Source organism: Schistocerca cancellata, chromosome 11 (genome assembly GCF_023864275.1).
Source record: "Schistocerca cancellata isolate TAMUIC-IGC-003103 chromosome 11, iqSchCanc2.1, whole genome shotgun sequence".
Taxonomy (NCBI): Eukaryota; Metazoa; Arthropoda; class Insecta; order Orthoptera; family Acrididae; genus Schistocerca; species Schistocerca cancellata.
The window spans coordinates 122,521,990-122,547,532 of record NC_064636.1 but is presented as its reverse complement, the minus strand read 5'-3'; the positions used below and the strand labels follow the sequence as shown (position 1 = coordinate 122,547,532).

General features: G+C 44.1%; 1 protein-coding gene across 4 annotated transcripts in view; it reads right to left on the bottom strand.

Moving 5' to 3' along the window:
- The window catches only part of LOC126108575 (uncharacterized), a 105,915-nt gene that overhangs the window by 45,166 nt on the left and 35,206 nt on the right, over positions 1-25,543 (bottom strand). For 3 of the 4 annotated variants that reach the window (XM_049913863.1, XM_049913864.1, XM_049913865.1), the window contains exons 2-3: positions 21,715-21,876; positions 5,729-5,887 (exon numbers count right to left, since the gene is read on the bottom strand). In XM_049913863.1, coding sequence (XP_049769820.1) covers positions 5,729-5,887; positions 21,715-21,876 — 321 coding nt within the window. The remainder of the gene's footprint in view (positions 1-5,728; positions 5,888-21,714; positions 21,877-25,543) is intronic. The other variant, XM_049913866.1, reaches the window with a different exon arrangement.

Below are 25,543 nucleotides of genomic sequence, written 5' to 3'. Positions count from 1 at the left end.
TCGCCCAAGGTGGCTTCCACCAACTGCCCCTCCCTGGTGATGCCCTCATCCCCTGCATCTAACCCTCCTACCAACTTTGATCCTACCCTTCCACACCCTGTGTTTTTTTTCCTGAGGGCATCCTATCTCCCTTCTCTCCTTCCTCCCTTCCTGCCCCTCTCCCCTCCCCACCCCAGGCTTCCCCTACCCCCTACCTTGTTTCCCCCCTCCCATCTCCTCTGCCACTGGCATCTCCACCCTCCCCTCTCCCTCCTCCCCCACCTTTTCCCCTTTTGGCAGGTCCCCGGACTCGTACACGTCAAGTGAACATTCGCGCGCCGGAGATCGTCGCCAGTGTTTTGTGTGTACCATCGTGTTAGTGATTCAGTGTTTCGTCATTTGTGCTCCTTCATTCACGTGCGCCGTTTCTGTCGTCACTGTTAGTGCCAGAGTGCTGCACTTGTGACCGACTTCATGTATTTTTAAATTTGTGTGTCTACTGGTGTCTATGCGCCGTGTTGTTTCGTTTTTCGATGTCTCCACTTGTAATAAATGTATTACCTATGGCCGAAGAGCGACGTAGTATTGCCGCTTCCGGTCTACCTTTGTATAAGGTGTCAAAATAACAATAAAGGAAAAAAAGGAAAAGCCTGTGTCGTTCAGAAGCACGATGCAACGTTCCTTAGTCACGCAAGAGTGCTCGTCGCTAAGAACATCACGTCCTACTTCTGAACTATACAGGCACTGCAATATCATTCTTTTCCAATGGCCATTCTGTCATCACAGCCTAGTGAGGGTTCAGCGAATGGTTTAATATCTCGCCTGCAGGTTGCGTTCCTGATCGAAAATCGATTGTTGTGTGGGTGTACGTGTTTGTGGATACAGGGAAAGAAATCAGGATCTTCAACAACTGGCCATTTTCAACTCCCCCAGGCTACGAGCACGGAAACGTGCAGCTGCTCCTGCTGTTCCTGATCGCACAGCTAGGCGAAATCTCCACGAGGGCTTAAAAACTCTAGCATACACACTGAGACTAGTGTACACTCTTACGACACACATTCTCGCTTCACAGAAAACCACTTGTGAAGCCTTGATCTAAAACTTGCCTCGTGACAGCCTCGTCTTCTCCAGCGTCGAGGCACATTTTCATTTCCCTGGATGCGTGAATAAACAACACATGCCATACTGGAGTGGCACGAAAACCCAAGAACTTTACGAGGAGCCCATGCCTACGGAACGTGTGACTGTCTGGTGGGCATTATCAAAAACTGACATTATTGGCCCATGGTTTTTCGAAGAGAATGGTAGGGCAGTTACGGTCTCTTTTGAGCGTTATGACCAGATGATTCAGACAGCTACTCTTCCAGAACTTAAAGAAATGTGTGTTGGGGATGTCTGATTCCAACAAGAAGGCGTCACACATCACACTGGGTTATTTGTCCAGGACGGCAATTTCAAGGGGCGCCAAATTCATATTATTGAAGAAAAAATCTTGTTTTACAAAGCGACAGCCCACGTGTCGATTATTCATATGATTCTGAAACACATCCCTATTGATTTTCGAACATTCTAAGTTCATTTCTGAACCTCTCATAAGTTGACTCAATGCGTGCATAGAGTACGCGATGTCTCTGCCAGGGAAACCCCGTCGCATCCAGAAGTTAATAACTTTCCCGCAGACAAAAGAGGATGCGCCTGTATGAGCCGATCCCAATAAACGAGAACGGGTGAATACCAATCGCTGTTTTTTATGTGGTTGATTAGGTGTGCAAATGATAAGCCTTATTGTAACATTTAGCGAAGTCCAGAGATTCAGACAACCAGAGTGGAAATAAGCGACTAACAGCAACATCAGGTAATGAAAATTACATATTATTTCCCTGATGTATCCAAGAAAATGAAATTCTGAGAGGAAATTGTTGTTAGATTGCTACACTACTAAGGGCCAGTTGCGGAGTCTCCGGTTAGCAGTAGCGTAATTCTATTCTCGGAATAGCGCGGAAAATGCTTTTTACGAACATGTAAAAAACGCCTAACCGGAGAATGGACGCGGGATAACTAAACAGGTGATACTGGCTGGGTTTGACAATGGCAGGAATAGTTACAGAAATAGGGATGATAAGATTGCTTGTTAGAACGAGTAAGGAGAAAAAACGAGAACATCACACAAATTATATGGAAGAACACAAAAATTTCGTACTACTACTACTTCTCGATCTCATGCTTGAGAAATTGGAGCTTATGAACGAAAAGTGAAACTCCTAACATAAAATTTTTGCTTGTAGTAAGCATAATAGGCATTTGATATTCGTACTTTGTGAGTTATATTCTGTCGTGTTATTTATATAAATAAGGTAGATAAACATAACCATTTGTGCCAAAACAGTCGCGCCTATTTGGCGAGTGTTACAACTGCTGCAATATTAAAAAGGCGTATTTCGTTTTATCTAGCAGACAGTGACAAAATAGACGTAATCAAATCGAGAAACCCCGCCAGTCTTCGGTACTGCTCGTATTAACAGCTTTTTCAGTGTTAGGCAACACCATTTTAATTTTTCACGTAGCAAAATGTTTCACGAACTTTGATGGCGTAATACACATATCAAAAAAAGTTTTGCATCAGCCCGGTTCCCAGAATTCCTGAAGATAAGCGTTGGCTGTGGCTATTGTATCACAGACACAGTCCCACATAATTTAGTGACAAATGTCACTAAACCCTCCCAAAGATGTAAACAACCATGCATGAGCAACGCCTACTAGAAGGAAGGGGTCCGATAGCCGATAAGTTACAGCCATTCCACCAGGAAGGAGGTAAACGGCTCGTGTTGTCTGTAGTTCAGCCATGCCTAGACGGGCAATACCGCGGTTAGATCGCGTCCACATTATTACTTTGTACCAGGAAGGCAAGTGTCCAGGCGTCTCGGAGTGAACTAAAGCGATGCTGTTCGGACATGGAGGATGTACAGACGAACTGTCGATGACATGCCTCGCTCAGGCCGCCCAAGGGCTGCTACTGCAGTCGATGACTTCTCCCTCCGGATTATGGCTCGGAGGAAAGCAACGCCACCATGTTGAATAATGCTTTTCGTGCAGCCACAGGACGTCGTATTACGACTCAAACTGTGCGCAACAGGCTGCATGATGCGCAACTTCACTCCTGACGTCCATGGCGAGGTCCATCTTTGCAACCACAACACCATGCAATGCGGCACACATGGGCCCAACAACATGCCAAATGGACAGCTCAGTACTGGCGTCACGTTCTCTTCACCGATGAGTGTCGCATATGCCTTCAACCAGACAATCGCCAGAGACGTGTTTGGAGGCAGCCTGGTCACGCTGAAGGCCTTAGATACGCTGTCCAGCGAGTGCAGCAAGGTGGAGGTCCCCTGCTGTTTTGGCGTGGCATTATGTGGGACCGACGTACGCCGCTGATGGTCATGGAATGCGCCCTAACGGCTGTACAATACTTGAATGCCTTTCTCCGACCGATAGCGCAACCAAATCCGTAGCATGTTGGCGAGGCATTCGTCTTCATCAACGTCAATTCGCGCCCCCATCGTGCACATCTTGTGAATGACTTCCTTCAGGATAACGACATGAACCCCATCGAACATGCCTGGGATAGATTGAAAAGTGCTGTTTATGAACGACGTCACACACCAACCACTCTGAGGGATTTACACCGAATCACCGTTGAGGAGTGGGACAATCTGGACCAAGATTGCCTATCCTTGTGGATAGTATGCCACGAAGAATACAGGCATGCATCAATTCAAGTCGACAGGCTGCTGGGTATTACAGGTATCGGTGTGTACAGCAGGCCGGACCACCACCTCTTAAGGTCTCGCTGTATGGTGATGCAATGTATGGTTTTCATGAGCAATAAAAAGGACGGAAATGATGTTTTTGTTGATCTCTATTCCAATTTTCTGTACAGGTTCCGGAACTCTGGGAACCGAAGGTGATGCAATTTTTTTTTTTATATATGTAGATTCTTTCGCAGAAAGGAAAGCACGCCGTGAAAGCTGTAGCGAGATAAGAGAGAAAAATGCTGGGACCTAAGGATTGATGAAATGTGTAGTGTCTTGCTTCTCTCTTGTCTTTATTGCGATGAAGTTGTGGCACTGCACTGTGGCACACTTCAGACCAAATAAGGTGTTTTACATTTCGCCGAATATGTATGTTTTATATATCATACTCTTCAGAAAGATGTGCGTTACGAAATGAACATATTTTTGAAAATTCGATTTTTTTTTAAATTTCCGGCGGTCTATCTCAAACTCTCGAGGGGGAGGGTGCGGGGCGGGAAGCCGCCACTATCACGTCTTGGCTCTGGTCCCAAAATATCGTAGATCCGGGGCTGTATTAGCGTCTTCTTGACATGACGTCAGGTAACGTTAAATTAAATCTTTTGTGGGTAAATATTCATACATTGTAGGTGGACAATTTAATGAGGGCCCTTTTCTGTAGGTAGTATAACACGTTACAAATCACTTGGTATGAGGGGTAGCAACAGCTGTAATGATGCATTTCGAACGATGAAAACGGCAGCAGATGCGTCAAAATGGTTTACTAATCGCGACTGGTTTCATGACATCACAGTGCTGTCTTCAGGTAACAAATTGTTGACATTCCAATAAAAAAAGTCCTTAAAATCTTCTTATGGGTAAAGAAAAGAAGTCTTCAGTCTTGCTGAACAAGATCGTGCACAATTGTCAAGAAAAACACGACCAGTGGTATTATAGAAAGGCGTTTCCCAGACATACGTGATACGTATTCTCAGGAAAAGAGGCCATCTCGGAGGAGGTTCTTTCTACGGTTGATTTCGGCACACCAACACAAGACTCAGAGCACATTTATTACCTTATCAAGTTTTTTTCCGTAATAAATCACGTTCAGAAACAACAGCACCCTTCATAAATTCAGTTATACAAGGAGAATTGACTTACCCTACCCACCACTAATCCATAGTATACTACAGAAAGGAATTCGATGCTAAATAAAATTAACATCAAACTCTGTCTGAAATTGTATCTACTTGTTAATAATCCTTGTGTGTGTGTGTGTGTGTGTGTGTGTGCGTGTGTGTGTGTGCGTGTGTTTGTGTACGTGGGCACTCATGTTGTTTTAGAGAGATGGTGCGAGATATACAATACAAAAAAGTGTATTGAGACAGTTAAGACAACAGCACAAATGGTCAGCAAGTTGTCTTGTTTCTCGGCGAGAACATGCATTACAGCTGCAAAAGTGACTCTCTCCACATCGTAGTCAGAGGTCGAAATTACAGTGCACAGAACATGAAAGTAATTAAACTAAACTCTCACGAAAGGAGTTTTATTACATTCCATGCAAGAAAGTATCCGTAAACTTCAGCTGGTGCGAGTAATGTGTTTTTCTCTGTTCATATCTCATCTCTAGTTCAAACTGACAACGTTTTGCTTACACATTAGTGTCTGCCTCCAGTTTCAATTTTAGGATCTGATAATTTGTAGGAGAGGTGCTTAACACCAGAAAGGCGTCAAACTGATTAATTTCGAACATATTCCTTTTCTTATTGCCGTTCCTCAAAGTCATCGTAAACGAGTTTCACAAAGCATGACATTAAATAAAACTATATGGAGCTGTTCTAGATGTTCCAGTATGAATAGCAGCCTTCTAAGTATCACTTTAATGGATGTTTTGCATGCAGTTTGTCATTCACGCTTCTGAAGATACGCTCCGTCCAGAGTCGTGATTGGATACTTGCCGCAGGCACAGGCTTCTTGTTGATGCCCATGGGGTACCAGATGTACTCAAAGACGGCCGGGAAGTTAGTCAGCAAGTAGTCGAATGGCTTGGTGAAGGTCAGGTCGTAAAATTTAAGCCATCCACCAGTACTGCCCCACTTGTAAACGGTGATCTCCATCTGCAACGACACCACAGAAAATCATCAGAGAACTGTTCGCGAAAACTTTCTCAGTGCAGCTCACTTGCAGACAATTTTAGAGGAAATTAAATGGGATCAAGTGCAAACATTTTCAGCTCTTTCAAAAGCACGCCAGATTGCGTACAGGGAGAAAGCAAATAGTAGGTTTGAAGAAATTGTTGTATCAATCTCTAACCGAAGAGAAAAGATTTCCATTTCGATTATACTTTCTTAAACCAAGACACGGAAAGGTGTCTACTATTGTGCAGTTTCCGTTGTCTGCAGACATTCATCAGAAAGGAGATATGTAACAGATAATTCTCAGATATCCAAACTAAGTTGGAAGGAAAAGGTATTTCACTCTGTAAAGGAATACTTGTCAATCATTCAAAGCCTTTCGTCAGCTGACTTGAACATTTGTTAGTTGCTGAAGAGAAAAATCTATTGACATCCAACTACATTAGAAGATGACTGATAGGGTTGCTTCACCGTGGTAAATACCTACGAGAAATGGTAACAGACTGCTTCCTCGTGTTATATTAAGACCCACGAACGGAATTCATTGGGTCCAACAGATATGAGTCAACTAGTATACAGAACGAAGCTAAGACAGACACTTTATTTAAGTGAAATAAAATAGACTAACTAAAGTTAAGCATTATTGTACTGTAGTAAAATAAATTTCGTGTGACTAGGGCCTCCCGTCAGGTAGACCGTTCGCCGGGTGCAACTCTTTCGATTTGATGCCACTTCGGCGACTTGCGCGTCGATGGGGAAGAAATGATGACGGTTAGCACAACACAACATCCACTCCCTGAGCGAGAAAATCTCCGACCCAGCTGGGAATCGAACCCAGGCCTTTAGGACTGACACTTTGTCACGCTGACCACTCAGATACTGGGGGCAGACTGTAGTGTAGTAATACGAAATAGAGTAATAGTGTGCAGTAACGATACCAACATGATCTGCATTACAGACAAATATATCAATTTTGAGAATCCCTGTGTGAAAAAGTTTGCTTTGGGATAGAAAGTGTTCTCCAAACAAAATATTTAAGTTGCCATTAAAACATTCTCATGATCAGAATAAAGAGAACACCTTGAACGACTAGAGAAAGTACATTCACATTCACAGGACATCTACATTAATTAATATGACCTGCATAGATTATTAGCACTTCAGTCACGTCGGTTCAGCATGCATCCTGTTGCCTAGTAGCCACAGGGACTGCGATGGGGCCTGATTCCTTCTTCCATGCGTGATGGCATCGACACGCTTAACCCGCGAATGGCGTCCTGTGGTGTAGGCATCATGCTGTATTCACCTGGTTCAAAAGTTCATCTGTGGTGGTTGGCATTGGTTCACAGCACTGCCACCAAAAAGGCACGTGTTCGTGCAGCAGAGTGCGGTCGTGCATTGTCATGCTGGAAAGCAGCATCTGGGGTGTTGTGCACAAAGGGTATGGCTGCAGGCCGCGGGATGTAATTCACGTAGGTCACACTGGTCACAGTGTCCTTGACTCACTCCTGTCTCTACGTCTAATCAGACTTTTCTATATGACCCTAATCTGTGGCGAAAAGGTGTTTACTCCACAGAATAATATAAAACCGAGAGAAGTAGATGAAGTTATAACCAAATCGCCACTGCTCAGTACTTTAGCAATGACGATTATACACAAAGTTCGGTTAATTTTATATGTTTCTGTTACGTAAGCTAATTTTTAGTAAACAGTAGTTAGTGGGAAATTTGGAAAAAAGGTTTTCAAAGTATGTCATTAATGAAAATAAGCAACGTTCATCAATTTCTCACCACAACACGAATAATTAAATAGAAACTAAACTTTGAGCAGTCTTGGGTAAGAATCAATTACAGTACGATTGTCTATTGGCTGTGGATAGAAACTTTTGTTACGTCACTCACCGTAATACTGACTGTTGTAATTGTAGCAAGCAGGAAGATTGCGTGAATTTACTCATTGGTAAGGACTGTTGTGAATTGTGCCACAAGGTATAAATTAGAAACTACGCTTTGACAGTGAAATTCAGTGTCCACATTAAGTAAAGTTTTACTAGAAATTTTTGATTATGAAAGTTACTCTATTTTCAGCAAATGAATTAATAATGGCTTCTGCATCATTCTGTTTCTGACATTAGTCATACTACAGCCAAATATTTCATTATTACATAATTGTCCAGAAGCTTTGATAGTCTAATAAATTATGTTAACTTCGTTTTCAGTTCATTTTCTGACTATCTCGGTTCGTACAAAGGGATACGATGGGTACTGTGATACTTGGATAACGACGTATGAAAATTATTTATGTGACAATATGCACGAAAACAGTGTTATTTAAGCAATAAAATTCCAAGTACGCTGGTCAGCCTGTTACACTTATAGTTATAAAAAGTCTAGGTCTACTTCACTTTATGATGCCGTTGGTTTGTCGAGCGGCTTCATTCAGCGGTAAAATAGGGCACAGGTTGATCTTCTTGCCATACCATAGCCAATAACAAGGGCCCACAGTACTCTTGATGTTATGCGAATTACTCTTGCTGCATTTGCGCTGTGCCCAATAAATGCCATACACATAGCTTGCCCATATTAAACATCCGCCAAAACAATCATTTCAGTTTTCACTGCTCCGCACTTGGGAAACAGATTTTTTGCCTCCGCGCTTTTGCACAGCCACACCGGCGAATACACACAAGCGACGACACCAATCGTCTCCTCGCAACTCCCAACATCTCCTTCTTTTTGGCGCGCTCACATGCCCAGCGATAATGCATTTACAACTTATTACGCTCTTTGACAGTAGCTTTTCCCTGACTAGGCCAGCGGGTCTATTTACAAAATGTTAACATTCCATGCGTATTATGTTTCTAAAATAACAAAGAACATTTGCAACTTGACAACATATTTACAAGAATAATATGCAGCACAACTAATAATACATCATAAAACACGTAGAAAACGTATGACCACATAGAAAGTTGTGGTGTTATACCCTGGACATGCACCAAATGTGGTTTGTGGTTGTACCCAACGGCACGCCACACCATAAGGCCTCGAACTGGAGCTGTATGCCTCGTGCAAATGCAATCACTGTGACACCGCTCCCCCTGTGTATGGTGAACCAAATTGAGGGCATCGTTTTCAAACAAACAGAACCTGGATTCGGCGGAAAACACTATATGATGCTATTCCTGTCCCCAGTGTCGTCTTTCCATACACCGTTGCTGTCTAGCATGTTTACACACGTTCGTCAATGGCACGTGGAGAACTGGACGACGCGCAAGTGTAACCCGTGCCGTAACAAAACAAACGGCGACGGACTGTCACCCCTGACAGTGTACACTGTGTTACACTGTTCCACTGTTGCGGCACAGCCGAAGAGCACACAAATCTGTCCTGGAATGCCATTTGGATGACGCGTCTATCTTCTCAGGGAGTTGGCTGGATTGCGTGACCTGGCCCATCTCGTCGTGTTCTGCGGCCTTCCGTGAACCATTCTGCACACACCCGTTGCACTGCCGAGACACTTGGTCCCACAAGAGCAGCAATTTCCCCGATGGGCGCGTCACATTCTCTCATGCCAATAATACACCCTCTTTCAAACTCACTCATTGGACGGTACACTACGCGCATAAGCCTCTTAGCCATCCTGCACCACTGCTCGAGTCACACTGACACATTATCTTCGGTTTGCAGCGACAACGAGAGCCACAGGCGCATGTTACCGGTAGGTGGTGTTGCGCCGTGATGTCGATGTTGACCTCAAACTCCCGGGCCGACATTGTTCAAATGCTTACCACTTCTGCAAAAAAATGGTTCAAATGGCTCTGAGCACTATGGGACTTAACTGCTAAGGTCATCAGTCCCCTAGAACTTAGAACTACTTAGACCTAACTAACCTAAGGACATCACACACATCCATACCCGAGGCAGGATTCGAACCTGCGACCGTAGCGGTCGCGCGGTTTCAGACTGTAGCGCCTAGAACCGCTCGGCCACACCGACCAGCCCACTTCTGCAGAACGTACTAATGTACATGTGCTGTGAATATGAAACGTTGTATCTCCAGACGTTTAAGGTATTCTGTTTTATTTCTGAACATGGATGTAAATGATGTTGCTCATGTAACATGGCTGATATGTCTCTTTTAATTTTAAATACGTTTTCTCCTTTCCTTGACAACTTATTTTTTGTTTTCTTCGAAATACATACGGTTTTATTGTTACAGGACTTTTATATCGTCTTGGAAATACATACACTTCACTGGTTAGAGATTGCATTGTTAAGTACACTACTGGCCATTAAAATTGCTACACCACGAAGATGACGTGCTACAGACGCGAAATTTAACCGACAGGAAGAAGATGCTGTGACAGGCAAACGATTAGCTTTTAAAAGCATTTACACAAGGTTGGCGCCGGTGGCGAAACCTACAACGTGCTGACATGAGGAAAGTTTCCAACCGATTTCTCATACGTAAACAGCAGCTGACCGGCGTTGCCTGGTGAAACGTTGTTGTGGTGCCTCGTGTAAGGAGGAGAAATGCCTACCATCACGTTTCCGACTTTTATAAAGGTCGGATTGTAGCCTATCGTGATTACTATTTATCGTATCGCGACATTGCTGCTCGCGTTGGTCGAGATCCAATGACTGTTAGCAGAATATGGAATCGGTGGATTCAGGAGGGTAATACGGAAGGCCGTGCTGGATCCCAACGGCCTCGTATCACTAGCAGTCGAGATGACAGGCATCTTATCCGCCGGCTGTAACGGATCATGCAGCCACGTCTCGTTCCTGAGTCAACAGATGGGGACATTTGCAAGACAACAACCAACTGCACGAACAGTTCGACGATGTTTGCAGCAGCATGGACTATCAGCTCGGAGGCCGTGCCTGCGGTTACCCTTGAGGCTGCATCACAGACAGGGGCGCCTGGTGTACGCAACGACGAACCTGGGTGCACGAATAGCAAAACGTCATTTTTTCGGATGAATCCAGGTTCTGTTTACAGTATCATGATGGTCGCATCCGTGTTTGGCGACATCGTGGTGAACGCACATTGGAAGCGTGTATTCGTCATCGCCATACTGGAATATCACCCGGCGTGATGGTATGGGGTGCCATTGGTTACACGTCTCGGTCATCTCTTGTTCGCATTGACGGCACTTTGAACAGTGAACGTTACATTTCAGATGTGTTACGACCCGTGGCTCTACCCTTCGTTCGATCCCAGCGATACCCTACATTTCAGCAGGATAATACACGACCGCACGTTGGATGTCATGTACGGGCCTTTCTGGATACAGAAAATGTTCGACTGCTGCCCTGGCCAGCACATTCTCCAGATCTCTGACCAATTGAAAACGTCTGGTCAATGGTGGCCGAGCAACTGGCTCGTCACAATACGCCAGTCACTACTCTTGATGAACTGTGGTATCGTGTTGAAGCTGCATGGGCAGCTGTACCTGTACACGCCATCCAAGCTCTGTTTGACTCAATGACCGGGCGTATCATGGCCGATATTACGGCCAGAGGTGGTTGTTCTGGGTACTGATTTCTCAGGATCTATGCACCCAAACTGCGTGAAAATGTAATCACATGTCAGTTCTAGTATAATATATTTGTCCAATGAATACCCGTTTATCATCTGCATTTCTGTGTGGTCTAGCAATTTTAATGGCCATTAGTGTAATATTGTAACCCTTAGTGTTTGCTGATGTTAAGTACAACATTGTCAAAGTTTTTCCTGTATTCTTCTACCACTTGCTTGCCAGGATTAATAAGAGCATTATCTGTTGATGAATATTAATAGTTTAGGTACACTGTTGCCTATGCAGGATTTGACTGTGTAACAGAATGGATTATGTTTCTAATATGTTGTAACTGTATACTGTATATGTGTCCAATATTTTAAAAATATTTCTCCAATTTGTCAGTTCCTTTTCGGCAAGTCCTCTTGTAGAAATCTACTTCTGCTTGTGTGTGTCAAGCTACACCTAAGTAAACGTGGGCGCTTGTGTGTAGGGGAGCATCCCACTTTCAGGACCAGGTATGTACAGCTGCCATTCCTCAGACAGTGACGAGTGTAGCTGACGGCAGTGTGGGGGAGGCTTGGCTCGGATGACGACATCATGCATCTCCCCATCAACAGAGCCAAATCGCTTTCCTGAAAACAGGCTTGTCAGACAGCTTCTACGCCAACAGGTACACACATTGTGTGACCAAATGTATCCGGACGATCCCAAAAACACACGTTTTTCATATTAGGTGCATTGTGCTACCAACTACTGCCACGTACTCCACAACAGCGACCTGAGTAGTCATTACACATCCTGAGGGAGCGGAATAGGGCGCTCTGCGGAACTCGCAGACTTCGAACGTGGTCAGGTGATTGGGTGTCACTTGTGTCATACAACTATATGGGGGATTTCCGCACTCCTAAACGTCCCTAGGTCCACTTTTTCCGGTGTGATAGTGAAGTGGAAACGTGAAGGGACACATAAAGCACAAAACCGTACATGCCGAACTCATCTGTTCACTGACAGAGACCGCCGACAGTTTAAGAAGGTCGTAATGTGTAATAGGCAGACATCTATCCAGGCCAACACACAGGAACTGCAAACTGCATCAGTATCCACTACAAGTATTATGACAGTTAACCCAGAGGTGAGAAAACGGATTTCATGGTCGAGTGCCTGCTCATAAGCCACAAATCACGTTGGTAAATGCCAAACGACGCCTCGCTTGGTGTAAGGACCATAAACATTGCACCATTGAACAGTGGAAAAACGTCGTGTGTAGTGATGAATCGCGGCACACAATGTGGCGATCCGATGGCGGGGTGTGAGTACAGCGAATGCCCGCCGAACATCATCTGCCAGCGTGTGTAGTTCCAACGGCGAAAATGGGGTGCGATGGTGTTACTGTGTGGTCGTGTTTATCATGGCGGGTGCTCGCACCCCTTGTTGTTTTGCGTGGCACTATGACAGCACAGGCCTGCATTCATGTTTTAAGCACCTTCTTGTTTCCCACTGTTGAAGAGCAATTCGGGGATGGCGATCTCATCTTTTAACACGATCGAGCACCTCTTCATAAAGCACGGCCTGTGGCGGAGTGGTTACACGACAGTAACATTCCTGTAATGGACTGGCCTGCACAGCGTCCTGACCTGAATCCTACAGAACACGTTTGGGATGTTTCGGAACGCCAACTTCGTGCCCAGGCCACACCGACCGCCATCGATACCTCTCCTCAGTGCAGCACTCCGTGATGAATGAGCTACCATTCCCCAAAAAACCTTCCAGTACCTGTTTGAACGTATGCTTGCGAGAGTGGAAGCTGTCATCAGGGCTAAGGGTGGGCCAACACCATATTGAATTCCAGCATTACTGATGTAGGGCGTCACAAATTTGTACGTTATTTTCAGCCAGGTGTCCGGATAGTGTACCTAGATCTTCCAATCTTAGCCCAGTATAACACCTTGGGATTACACTTTTCAACTCCTGCTAAATTCACACGATTTTCTTGGAAACCGGCCAAGCAGAAAGCAGAAAGCGGAAAATACCCCTATATGTAGGAGTACAAATCACACTCAGTTTTTACCAGATATTAAAATGAAACAACCAATTAGTATGTATCCCAGATCCGCCATCTTGTCTGAATTCATAGAAGCAACACAGCTTCGTCACCAGAACAAGTGAACAGTTTCATCAGCTTTCACGTTAAATTCACATAGCTTCATCAGCAGAATACACAGTCGTGCTACACACACACACACACACACTCACACACGCACATACCCGCCCACACACACACACACACACACACACACACACACACACATACACACACACACACATGCACGCACACACAAACTGATCTCCTAATCGCGACCTAGTATTTTACCAGTCATCAAATTAGACTGCTTTTCCTCCAAGATTTTTTTCGCACATGAAAAACAGAACAGGCAATTAATATCTATCCCAGAGTTGCCCATCTTCTTATTTGCAAGATGATTAATTTTCTATATTTGTTTCCCACTTGCTTGAAGGCAAAATGCACTAATCATATTGTCATTCCTATGTCTGAAATGTCGGTACTACGCAAAATATTCATACTAGGGGTGCAACCTACCGGTTAAGATAGACATAACGCCTCAAACACGACTGTGAGCTCTCAGATTAAGAGTTACGACGTCATTTCCACGTCTAAACTGTCTGTATTATTAATCGAAGTAAGTAAAGACATTGACACTACTTTTTGTATGTCAATCTCTGTGATTCAAGACCTGAAGGACTACAGCCATTCACTGTTGTAAAAAAAATGGAACATCTACAACCATCCTTATGACGACATTTATTGTATGGCTACCAGTTTCGGCGCTTTAGGGCATCATCTTCAGGCCTCACCTGATGTTGAAAGGGTTAACACCAACCGTTTATACGATGCATCAGTGGCCAACATAACTGCTTTACACAGACTACCTGTAACTATCATGCTGCCTCTATAACCATTCGTAGTCAGCTCTAACAGTTGATGCTTGGAGATACATCACAGTTACAGGTAGTCTGTGGAAACCAGTTATGTTGGCCATTGATGCATCATGTATATGGATGGTGTTATCTCTGACTGTCAACTCTGATAGCTGACTGTTGGAGAACAACTCCACTGTTACAGGTAGTCTGCATAAACCAGCAATGTTGGCCACTGATGCATCGTGTATGCAGATGGTGTTAACCCCATCAGCATCAGCTAACGCCTAAATATGGTGCGCTGGAGTGCCAAAACTAGTAGCCATACAATAAATAACATCATAAGGATGGCTGTAGCTGTTTCATTCAATTACGAAATTGATACTATTGGTGTAGCTTATGGGTTAACGCACAGGATGACAATTATTTAACTATATGAAAACCTAAATTCGTTACGAACTACGGCGTGCACACACTTTATTCAACATGTAAACGTCACCTCAGATGTGCGGATTTAGGTTATGACGAGTTCGACATGCATGCCATCATTGGCGATGATGTGGCGCAGACGAATACTGAAATTCGGCATGATCCGCTGAAGTGTCGGAACATCGATGCTGTCGATGTACTCCTGAATGGCTGTTTTCAGCTCAGCATTGGTTTTGAGGTTATTGTTGTACATCTTGTCTGTAGAATAGCCCCACAAAAAGGAATCACATGTGTTCAGATCTGGAGAATATGGTGGCCAATCAAGGCCCATGCCAGTGGATTCTGGAAGCGCCAGAGGCTGAAAGCGGCCCAAAAGTGCTCCTCAGGGACACCAAACACTATCCTGCTTCGACGGGTTCGAGCTCCGTCTTGCATGAACCACATTTTGTCAAAATCAGATTCACTTAGGATAATGGGGATGAAATCTTCTCGCACGTTCCTTTCGGTAGTGACCGTACAATCTAGAAATGTCGCACCGACTATGCCATGACTGGACATTGCACATCACACAGTCACCCGTTGAGGGTGAAGAAACTTGGTGAACGGTGGTTCGAAATGAGCAGCGCGCCATGGATAAAAGCTGGTGGAAGCAGTATTATGCTACAGGAGACATTTTCGTGTGCTTGCATGGGACCTGTGCTAGTAACTGAAGACACGCTGACAGCTGCGAATCACTTGCACCCCTTCATGCCTGATGTGTCCCCCGACGGCGATGACATCTTTTAACAGTCTGACTGTCAATGCCTAGGAGCAAGAACTGTCCTGCAGTGGTTCGAGGAGCATTTTAGTGAATTCACGTTGACGTCTCGGAGACAAAATTCGTCTGATAAGAATCCCACCTTAGTCGCTATCCGGCGCCAACACAGAATACGCAAATCAGCCGCCGTTATTGTGTGAATTGCATTACCTGTGTGTAGACATCTAATGCCATAGTTTAGTTTAGTTTGGTTATGTCATGTTCTGTAGATCATTTTCGCGATTATTTTATCGATATGATGTGGAACAAGTCAGATTACAAGATATATATGCACTCATGAATAGTGCTAATATTAATATTACTGAAATTTTGGTTCTACACATGCAACTACATTTAGAGGTAAAAATTTTATTTATTTATTTTTTTACCGGTTCTGAAACAGAAACTCGTCCATAGAATATAGGGAGTGGTCCAAAAAAATGATTTTAAGCTAGGTTTAAGAGTTGATCTGCTACTTGCCAGACACTTTATGCTGTTGCGCAAATGATCAAAGATTTTTGTTGCTGAATAATGTACTCCTTTTTGAGCAACTGACAGCTTCAATAACAGATAGGTAAGGACACTTTTCCCTCTAATGTTGTACGTATGAACATCACTGTTCTTCGCTAATTGAGATGGATTATTTGTAACGAAATTCATTACCGAATATATGTACTCTGGTGGTGCAGTAAAAATACCTAACTCCTTGAGTAGGTGCGTACATGACGCCCTTGGGTGAACACCACTAATTATTCTCACTGCTCTCTTTTGTGGAATCAGTACTTTATGCCTAAGTGGTGAGTCACCCCAGAAACCTATTCCATAAGACATTATTGAGTGGAAATGTGCAAAGTACATTAGGAGTCTGATCTGTTTATTAGCAAGACTATAGATTATATGAAGAGCGAAAAAAGCTGAACTTAATTGTTTGAGAAGCTCAGTAATATGATTCTTCCAGTTCAAGTTGTCATCAATGTGAACGCCCAAAAATTTGGAGAAAGCTGCCCTGTTATCTGAGCCCTGTTCATACACTACATCAATGGTCGGTATGACTATATTCGGTGTACAGAAGTGGATATATTGAGTTCTTTTCAAAATTAAGGGAGAGTCCATTTTCTGAGAACCACTTAATAATTCTTTGAAAGACATCCTTAACAATATCTTCAGCTGCTTTTTCTGGAATGGGATATATTATAACGCTCGTGTCATCTGCAAAAAGTACTAGTTATGCTTTCAGAACGTTAAGTGAGAGGTCATTCACATGAATAAGGAACAGCAGGGGACCCAAAACTGAACCAGTGGGACTCCCTTTGTGATAACTCCCCATTCACAAGAATTTACCACCCTCCCAATATTATTTGTGTTATTCAGCACAACTTTTTGTTTTCTGTTTGTTAAGTATGATTCAAACCAGTTGTGTGTATAGCCTTCAGTTCCACAAAACCTGAGTTTTTCTAAGAGTGTGACATGATCCACACAGTCAAATGACTTGGAAAGATCACAAAAGCCTGGCGATAATTTGTTATTTAGGGCTTGTACTATTTGATGGGTAAATGTGTAGATAGCATTCCCAGTGAGTAACCCTTCCGGAATCCGAACTGTGTGACATTCTGAGTAAATTATTTTCACTTTATTGTGAGACTACTGTTGAATACGTAACTTTTTCGAAAATTTTAGAAAATGAAGTCAGCAATGAGATGGGTCTATAATTATTTAAGTCACTTTTGACCCCATTTATTTTGAAGAGGTTTGACAATTGCGTATTTCAATCTGTCAAAAAATTTCCTGTGCCAGCGAAGCATTACAAATATCACTAAGGACCACTTTTTAAATTAGAACAACACTTCAAAATTCTGTTAGAGACTCTATCAACACCATATGAGCTCTTGTTTTTCAGTATATTTATAATCCCCTTAATTTCAGTGGAGGATGTTGGTGCCATTTCTAAAGGCCTAAGGTGCTTGGGAATGACATTTTTAACACATTTTATTGCTTCTTCAACTGACCTCTTTAACCCGATTTTTGCTGTTACATTCAGAATGTCATTCTTAAAAATACTTGCAATTTGTGAATTATCACTGACAACAATATCATTTAGCTTTATTGCTATGGTATGCTGCCCCATCTCCCATTTGACAATATTTATATGATTTCAATCTTATTATCCACATTATTGATTTCTGTTAGAACACATAAGCTTATCGACTTTTTAATGACTTTTGTTAAAATATTACAGTAGTAAGCAAGTAATGTTCGATCCTGACTTACTCTGGCCTTTCCATACATTCCCCTCTTCCTCTTACACGATATCTTAATTCCCTTAGTAATGTATAGCTTACTTGACTTCGTAATGTCTGTTTTGGGTAACGTTTCAGGAAAGCAACTCTCAAATATTGAGACACATTTACGGTGGAATAAATTGAATTAGTCATCAGCATCATTTTATCTGTATACTTCATCCCATTCTATTAAAACTCTGTACCCTGTTCTCATCAATAAGCCGCCCTGCCTTGTATGAACCTGCCTGAAGCTCGTAAGGTGCTATATGTGTTACTTCCATTAACTGTGCATAACGATCAGATAGCCCATTAACAACTGGGTACACATTAATTATTTCTGCCTGAACACTGTCAATGAAAATGTCATTGATAAGTGACCTACTATCCTGCTGCACACGAGCTCGGAAATTTACAACAGATACTAGATTGAAACAACCAAACAAAGATTCTAGCTCATTTTTCCTATCTGTATCTTTTAAGAAATCTACATTAAAATCTCCACAAACAACTAACTGCTTCTTTTTGTCTGACAGGTAGCTCAATAATGCCTCTAGATTGTTTATGAATAGCTGAAAGTTACCTTGAGGGGATCTGTAGATTGTTACAATTAGTGTAGAAGTATAATGCAGTAGCAACTCACAAGCACATGCTTCAAGGATCTGTTCTACACAAAAACTATTTGTTTCAATATTTTTGACTTTGTGTGCAGTTTTTATATAAGTAGCAACTCCTTCTTTTTCCATGTTGACTCTACAGGAATAAGATGCTAATCTGTAATCCCGTAAATCTAACTTCTCCATCCCTTCTATTACATTGTGTCGAGAGAGACGCAAAACATCTATACCTTCAGAATTTACCCCATGTTCTAGGCATACAAGAAGCTCATCTATCTTACTTTTCAATCTTCTAATGTTCTGATGAATTTTATTTCTTTGGATACTGCTATAGACGTTATGACACTGTTCTGTTTTAATCTCTTTCAACACTCTCTGTCGGTAACCTAACTCAAACCTAAGAAATGTGTCCCTCTGACTCCAGTAGTCACAGGTATTTTGTCTTATGTGCATGTGGCCCCCCTTGCATTTTCTGCAAGAAGATCAACTAATCTATCCTTCCCCCTCCTATTCAGGTGCAGGCCATGACTAGTGTAGCCCCACCTCCCAATTGCATCAAAAGGCACAGCACCGATACGAGTTTCAGTTTCTGCTAGCAGTAACCCCCCCCCCCCCCCCCGCCCCTCCTCCAACCTCTCTGTTAACACGGTTGACAGCCGTATTAACCCAGGGCTGGTCATGGCGGTGCAAAACATCCACAAACCCCACACAAGTGTGAGCTGTTGCAGCTCCTATTACATCCATCTCACACCTAATATTACAGTCCGAATTGCTAGCCAGGCTGTTCCCACTCCTCCTACTATACGAACATGGTCCTCACCATCAAAATCTTTGCACAAGGCCCCTAGATTTTCTGTAACCTGGCTTAGCTTAGCACTAGGTTTCACAACGCTTGTACCCTGGTACTCTGACTCCTAGGCTACAGTGTAGCAACCGGCCTACACCTCTCCCATGACTGCTACCCAACAGCAGGACTCTTCTCTTTCTGCTTGACTTTACACCCGACCTAGCATTACAATTGTTACTAGCCTGCTGCACCCTACTTTGCTCACAAACTGTTTGAGGCTCTTCTACTTCAGGTAACAAATCAAACTTATTGCTCACTGGAATCTGAAAACTGATTTTTGAGGTTTTCTCCTTCTGACTACGACTTCTTACTTGTTCCCAGCTCCCATTGTCTCTCTTCTCCTTCAGCCTGTCTAATTCGAAGTACACCATTTCTAGTTCTGCCTGAAGGGCACAAATCTTTTTTCCCTGTTCCACGATTTTCTTGTCACAGCTACGTAAGCTAAAACTCCATTGGCGAGCCTCATTCAGGCACTATAACAAGTTCCACGCAAACCTACCGACAAACTGTCGGATCCCTCACAGAATCAGTGATATGTTTCGTTCCAAAGACGAATAAACAAGCTATTAGGAAGGTGGTCATAATGTTTTCGCTCATCAATGCACACTGTTTTAAATGTGGCGTGCTTGTCTACAGTAAAAACTACACTACTGGCCATTAAAATTGCTACACCACGAAGGTGACGTGCTACAGACGCGAAATTTAACCGACAGGAAGAGGTTTGTTCTGATAAGCAAATGATTAGCTTTTCAGAGCATTCACACAAGGTTGGCGCCGGTGGCGACACCTACAACGTGCTGACATGAGGAAAGTTTCCAACCGATTTCTCATACACAAACAGCAGCTGACCGGCGTTGCCTGGTGAAACGTTGTTGTGATGCCTCGTGTAAGGAGGAGAAATGCGTACCATCACGTTTCCGACTTTTATAAAGGTCGGATTGTAGCCTATGGCGATTGCGGTTTATCGTATCGCAACATTTCTCCTCGCTTTGGTCGAGTTCCAATGACTGTTACCAGAATATGGAATCTGTGGGTTCAGGAGGGTAATACGCAATGCCGTGCTGGATCCCAACGGCCTCGTATCACTAGCAGTCGAGATGACAGGCATCTTATCTGTATGGCTGTAACGGATCGTGCAGCCACATCTCGATCCCTGAGTCAACAGATGGGGATGTTTGCAAGGCAACAACCATCTGCACGAACAGTTCGACAACGTTTGCAGCAGCACGGACTATCAGCTCGGAGACGGTGCCTGCGGTTACCCTTGAGGCTGCATCACAGACAGGAGCGCCTGCGATGGTGTACTCGACGACGAACCTGGATGCACGAATGGCAAAACGTCATTTTTTCGGATGAAACCAGGTTCTGTTACAGCATCATGATGGTCGCATCCGTGTTTGGCGACATCGCGGTGAACGCACATTGGAAGAGTCTATTTGTCATTGCCATAATGAAATATCACACGGCGTGATGGTATGGGGTGCCATTGATTACACGTCTCGGTCACCTCTTGTTCGCATTGACGGCACAAACATACAATCGTTTGTTCCTTTGTATCAAATGCCACTGGTGATGTGTTATTAACCGGAAAACCGATTTTGGGAAATGAAATAGTTCAAATGGAGCTCATGGTGTATTGAAGACGTCTTTCTATAAACTTTGTTTCGTCTTTATCAGACCTGACGTATTTCCTATTTGGCTAAGAAATTACGAGTTCCGCGTTAAGACGGCAAACCACTTCAAGATCAAACCACATAGGTGTTGTAACTACTCCCAAAATAGTAACGGGATTCCGAAGAGTGCAACGTCGTCGTGCAACTGCGATTCTACCTGGATAAATTGCAACAGTTGCATTAAAAAGAAAAGGAAAAAACGTCGATATCTATTTCTCTGTAATTAAACTAAACTCTGCCAACAGGCCTCACTGTATGCGGATATGCAGGACCATGTGGTCAGAACGCAGCTCTCCAGGCCGTATGCCAGAGTAAGAGACCGGAACCGCTACTTCTCAGTCAAGTACCTCCTCAATTGGCCTCGAAAGGGCCGAGTGGACCCAGCTTGCCAACAGCGTTCGGCAGACCGGATGGTCACCCATACAAGTGCTAGCCCAGCCCGACAGCGCTTAACTTCGGTGATGTGACGGGAAGCGGTGCTACCACTGCGGCAAGGCCGTTGCCTTCCCTGTAAGTAATTAGCAATGAAAATACGCTAAGTGCCGCTTAGTGAGTGCTTCCTCACAATTCTCCCAGTGGAAACGATATTACGACATTGTAAACGGCTTCGGAAGCAGCTGAGGTGCAGAGCTTAGCCGAATCGCCCCTTACATCGGACAACACGCGTGTGCCCCAGAGCTGAGCGACGCTGCCGCCGAGCGCTCACCTCGCAGTCGTCCGCCAGGTAGTCGTAGCTGGCGGTGAACTCCCCCGTGTAGGCCGTCTCGTTGACAGCCTCGTCCAAGATCAGCGACACGTTCACCAGCATCCCCGGGTATTCCCCGTCGTCGCAGGCGCCAAAGTCCACCGTCTTCAAAGCGTACGGGCCCTGCCGGGCACAAACAATACATTGCAAGGGGTCTTCCAGCACTCGTGTCGACACAACGAAACCAAGTGCTGACAAAACAATACGTTGGTGCTTCATCTTCACTAATATACAGGATGATTTCTGCACCATGTACAAGCTCTAGGGATTGACTGAAGAGAGGATACAGATCAGAAAAGGTCTGTCAAAATATCCACGGGTGTACTGCCGGTCTACAGTGTCCAACGGGCACAATATTTCGGCGATCATACATGTCGCCATCATCAGATGAACTGACGGACTGAGCTCCTGTGAGTGTGCCGGCACGGAGATCCGTACACTATGGCTGCTCAGGGGGAACTGGGTTCGGTCGCGGCGGCGGCCGATGTAAATACCCTCCGTCCGCGCCCCGCGCCACGGTCGCGCGGTGGAACAGATTGCGACGGCGTCTGAGATGACGTCGGTGTGATGGTTCTGTCCGCCGTGTAAGCCATCGAAATTCGCACCAATGACGAACTCATAAACCGTGACTGTGGCTATACTCTTAGCAAGGCTTGGGAACCAGCGATTGGGTTAATCAAGAGTAAATCCAGCAAATGTATAGTTGTGACGACCACGGCGGACAGAACCATCACACCGACGTCATCTCAGACGCCGTCGCAATCTGTTCCACCGCGCGACCGTGGCGCGGGGCGCGGACGGCGGAGTGAGCGCGCCGCGGGCGGAGGGTATTTACATCGGCCGCCGCCGCGACCGAACCCAGTTCCCCCTGAGCAGCCATAGTGTACGGATCTCCGTGCCGGCACGTTCACAGGAGCTCAGTCCGTCAGTTCACCTGATGATGGCGACCTGTATGATCGCCGAAATATTGTGCCCGTTTGACACTGTAGACCGGCAGTACACCCGTGGATATTTTGATTATCAAATACGCCGGGAGAAACTCAAGAATCACAGAAAAGGTCTAATTAACTTATGCCCGGAAGTGTATGGTTTCTATGCTAGAGGCCATTTATTCAACCGTACGAGGGTCGTTCAATAAGTAATGCCCTACATTTCTTTTCTCACAACATATTTGTTGTTAAGAGTCAGAATTTGGTGACACTAACAGAGTGATTATAATTAAACTTTCAAAACGCTGTAGAAATAACACCTCTAGTAACAATTACGTCAATTTGCAACGGAATATTATCGGAGAAGGAGCAAAACGTACGTCAGAAGAAAAAAAAAATTGTGAAGATTGATCAGTAGATGGCGCTGTATGTGTCAGAATACGTAAATGAAAACACCTGCCATGCGCATGACCCAGTAAAGTTGGTATAAACACGCCGGGTACACGGCTTTTCCTCCTTTCGCATCTGCAACGTTCGCCGTGACTGTCTCAGTGAAGGATCGCGCTCTGCTCGTAAAGCTGCATTACAAGAATGATGGCTGTGCACACGTCGCTCTGCAGAAGCCATAGTAATGCAGGAGGAGGCGAGTGGTGGAGTGCAAACGTGTGGTGCACGGAGAACTGCCCGAACGTTGGGCGTACCCGTGGGCACGGTGCGTAAAATCCTACGAAACATTCTTCTTTGCTGTCCATTCAGAATTTTCCATGTGCCCGAGTTGCTTCCTGTTGGCCTGCCAGCAAGAGAGAGACGTTTGCTTTAGAATTTCTTGCTCGCACAGAAGTGGACAATGATTGAACGTGGAAGATTTTGTGGACAGACGAAACCCACTTTCATCAGACAGGATATGTCAGTACACAGAATTGTCGAATATGGGCAACGGAAAATCCACACGCAAACCAACCAGTACCACTTCATGCTGAAAAGGTCTCTGTGTGTTGCGGGTTTACGGCATCGTTTTTCATAGGGCCATATTTTTTGTAAGAGACAGGTGCTTCCGCTCCTGTTACCTGTACCGTCACTGGTAAGCGCTATCAGTGTCTTTTGCGCAACCACTTCATTCCAGCTCCTCAACAGCGTGGGTGTGTGGATGAAATCATTTTTATGCAAGATGGCGCACCTCCGCACACTGAAAATCCAATTAAGCAGCTGCCGAAGTACCATTTCGGAAATGCTAGAATTGTTGTTGTCTTCAGTCCTGAGACTGGTTTGATGCAGCTCTCCATGCTACTCTATCCTGTGCAAGCTTCTTCATCTCCCAGTACCTACTGCAACCTACATCCTTCTGAATCTGCTTAGTGTATTCATCTCTTGGTCTCCCCCTACGATTTTTACCCTCCACACTGCCCTCCAATACTAAATTGGTGATCCCTTGATGCCTCAGAACATGTCCTATCAACCGATCCCTTCTTCTGGTCAAGTTGTGCCACAAACTCCTCTTCTCCCCAATCCTATTCAATACTTCCTCATTAGTTATGTGATCTACCCATCTAATCTTCAGCATTCTTCTGTAGCACCACATTTCGAAAGCTTCTATTCTCTTCTTGTCCAAACTATTTACCGTCCATGTTTCACTTCCATACATGGCTACACTCCATACAAATACTTTCAGAAATGACTTCCTGACACTTAAATCTATACTCGATGTTAACAAATTTCTGTTCTTCAGAAACGTTTTCCTTGCCATTGCCAGTCTACATTTTATATCCTCTCTACTTCGACCATCATCAGTTATTTTTCTCCCCAAATCTAATACCCCTAATCTAATACCCTCAACATCACCCGACTTAATTCGACTACATTCCATTATCCTTGTTTTGCTTTTGTTGATGTTCATCTTATATCCTCCCTTCAAGGCACCGTCCATTCCGTTCAACTGCTCTTCCAAGTCCTTTGCTGTCTCTGACAGAATTACAATGTCATCAGCGAACCTCAAAGTTTTTATTTCTTCTCCATGGATTTTAATACCTACTCCAAATTTTTCTTTTGTTTCCTTTACTGCTTGCTCAATATACAGATTGAATAACATCGAGGAGAGGCTACAACCCTGTCTTACTCCCTTCCCAACCACTGCTTCCCTTTCATGTCCCTCGACTCTTATAACTGCCATCTGGTTTCTGTACAAATTGTAAATAGCCTTTTGCTCCCTGTATTTTACCGCTGCCAGCTTTAGAATTTGAAAGAGAGTATTCCAGTCAACATTGTCAAAAGCTTTCTCTAAGTCTACAAACGCTAGAAACGTAGGTTTGCCTTTTCTTAATCTTTCTTTTAAGATAAGTCGTAATGTCAGTATTGCCTCACATGTTCCAGTATTTCTACGGAATCCAAACTGATCTTCCCCGAGGTCGGCTTCTACTAGTTTTTCCATTCGTCTGCAAAGAATTCGTGTTAGTATTTTGCAGCTGTGGCTTATTAAACTGATTGTTCGGTAATTTTCACATCTGTCAACACCTGCTTTCTTTGGGATTGGAATTATTATATTCTTCTTGAAGTCTGAGGGTATTTCGCCTGTTTCATACATCTTGCTCACCAGATGGTAGAGTTTTGTCAGGACTGGCTCTTCCAAGGCCGTCAGTAGTTCCAATGGAATGTTGTCTACTCCTAGGGTCTTGTTTCGACTCAGGTCTTTCAGTGCTCTGTCAAACTCTTCACGCAGTATCATATCTCCCATTTCATCTTGATCTACATCCTCTTCCATTTCCATAATATTGTCCTCAAGTACATCGCCCTTGTACAGACCCTCTATATACTCCTTACACCTTTCTGCTTTCCCTTCTTTGCTTAGAACTGGGTTTCCATCTGAG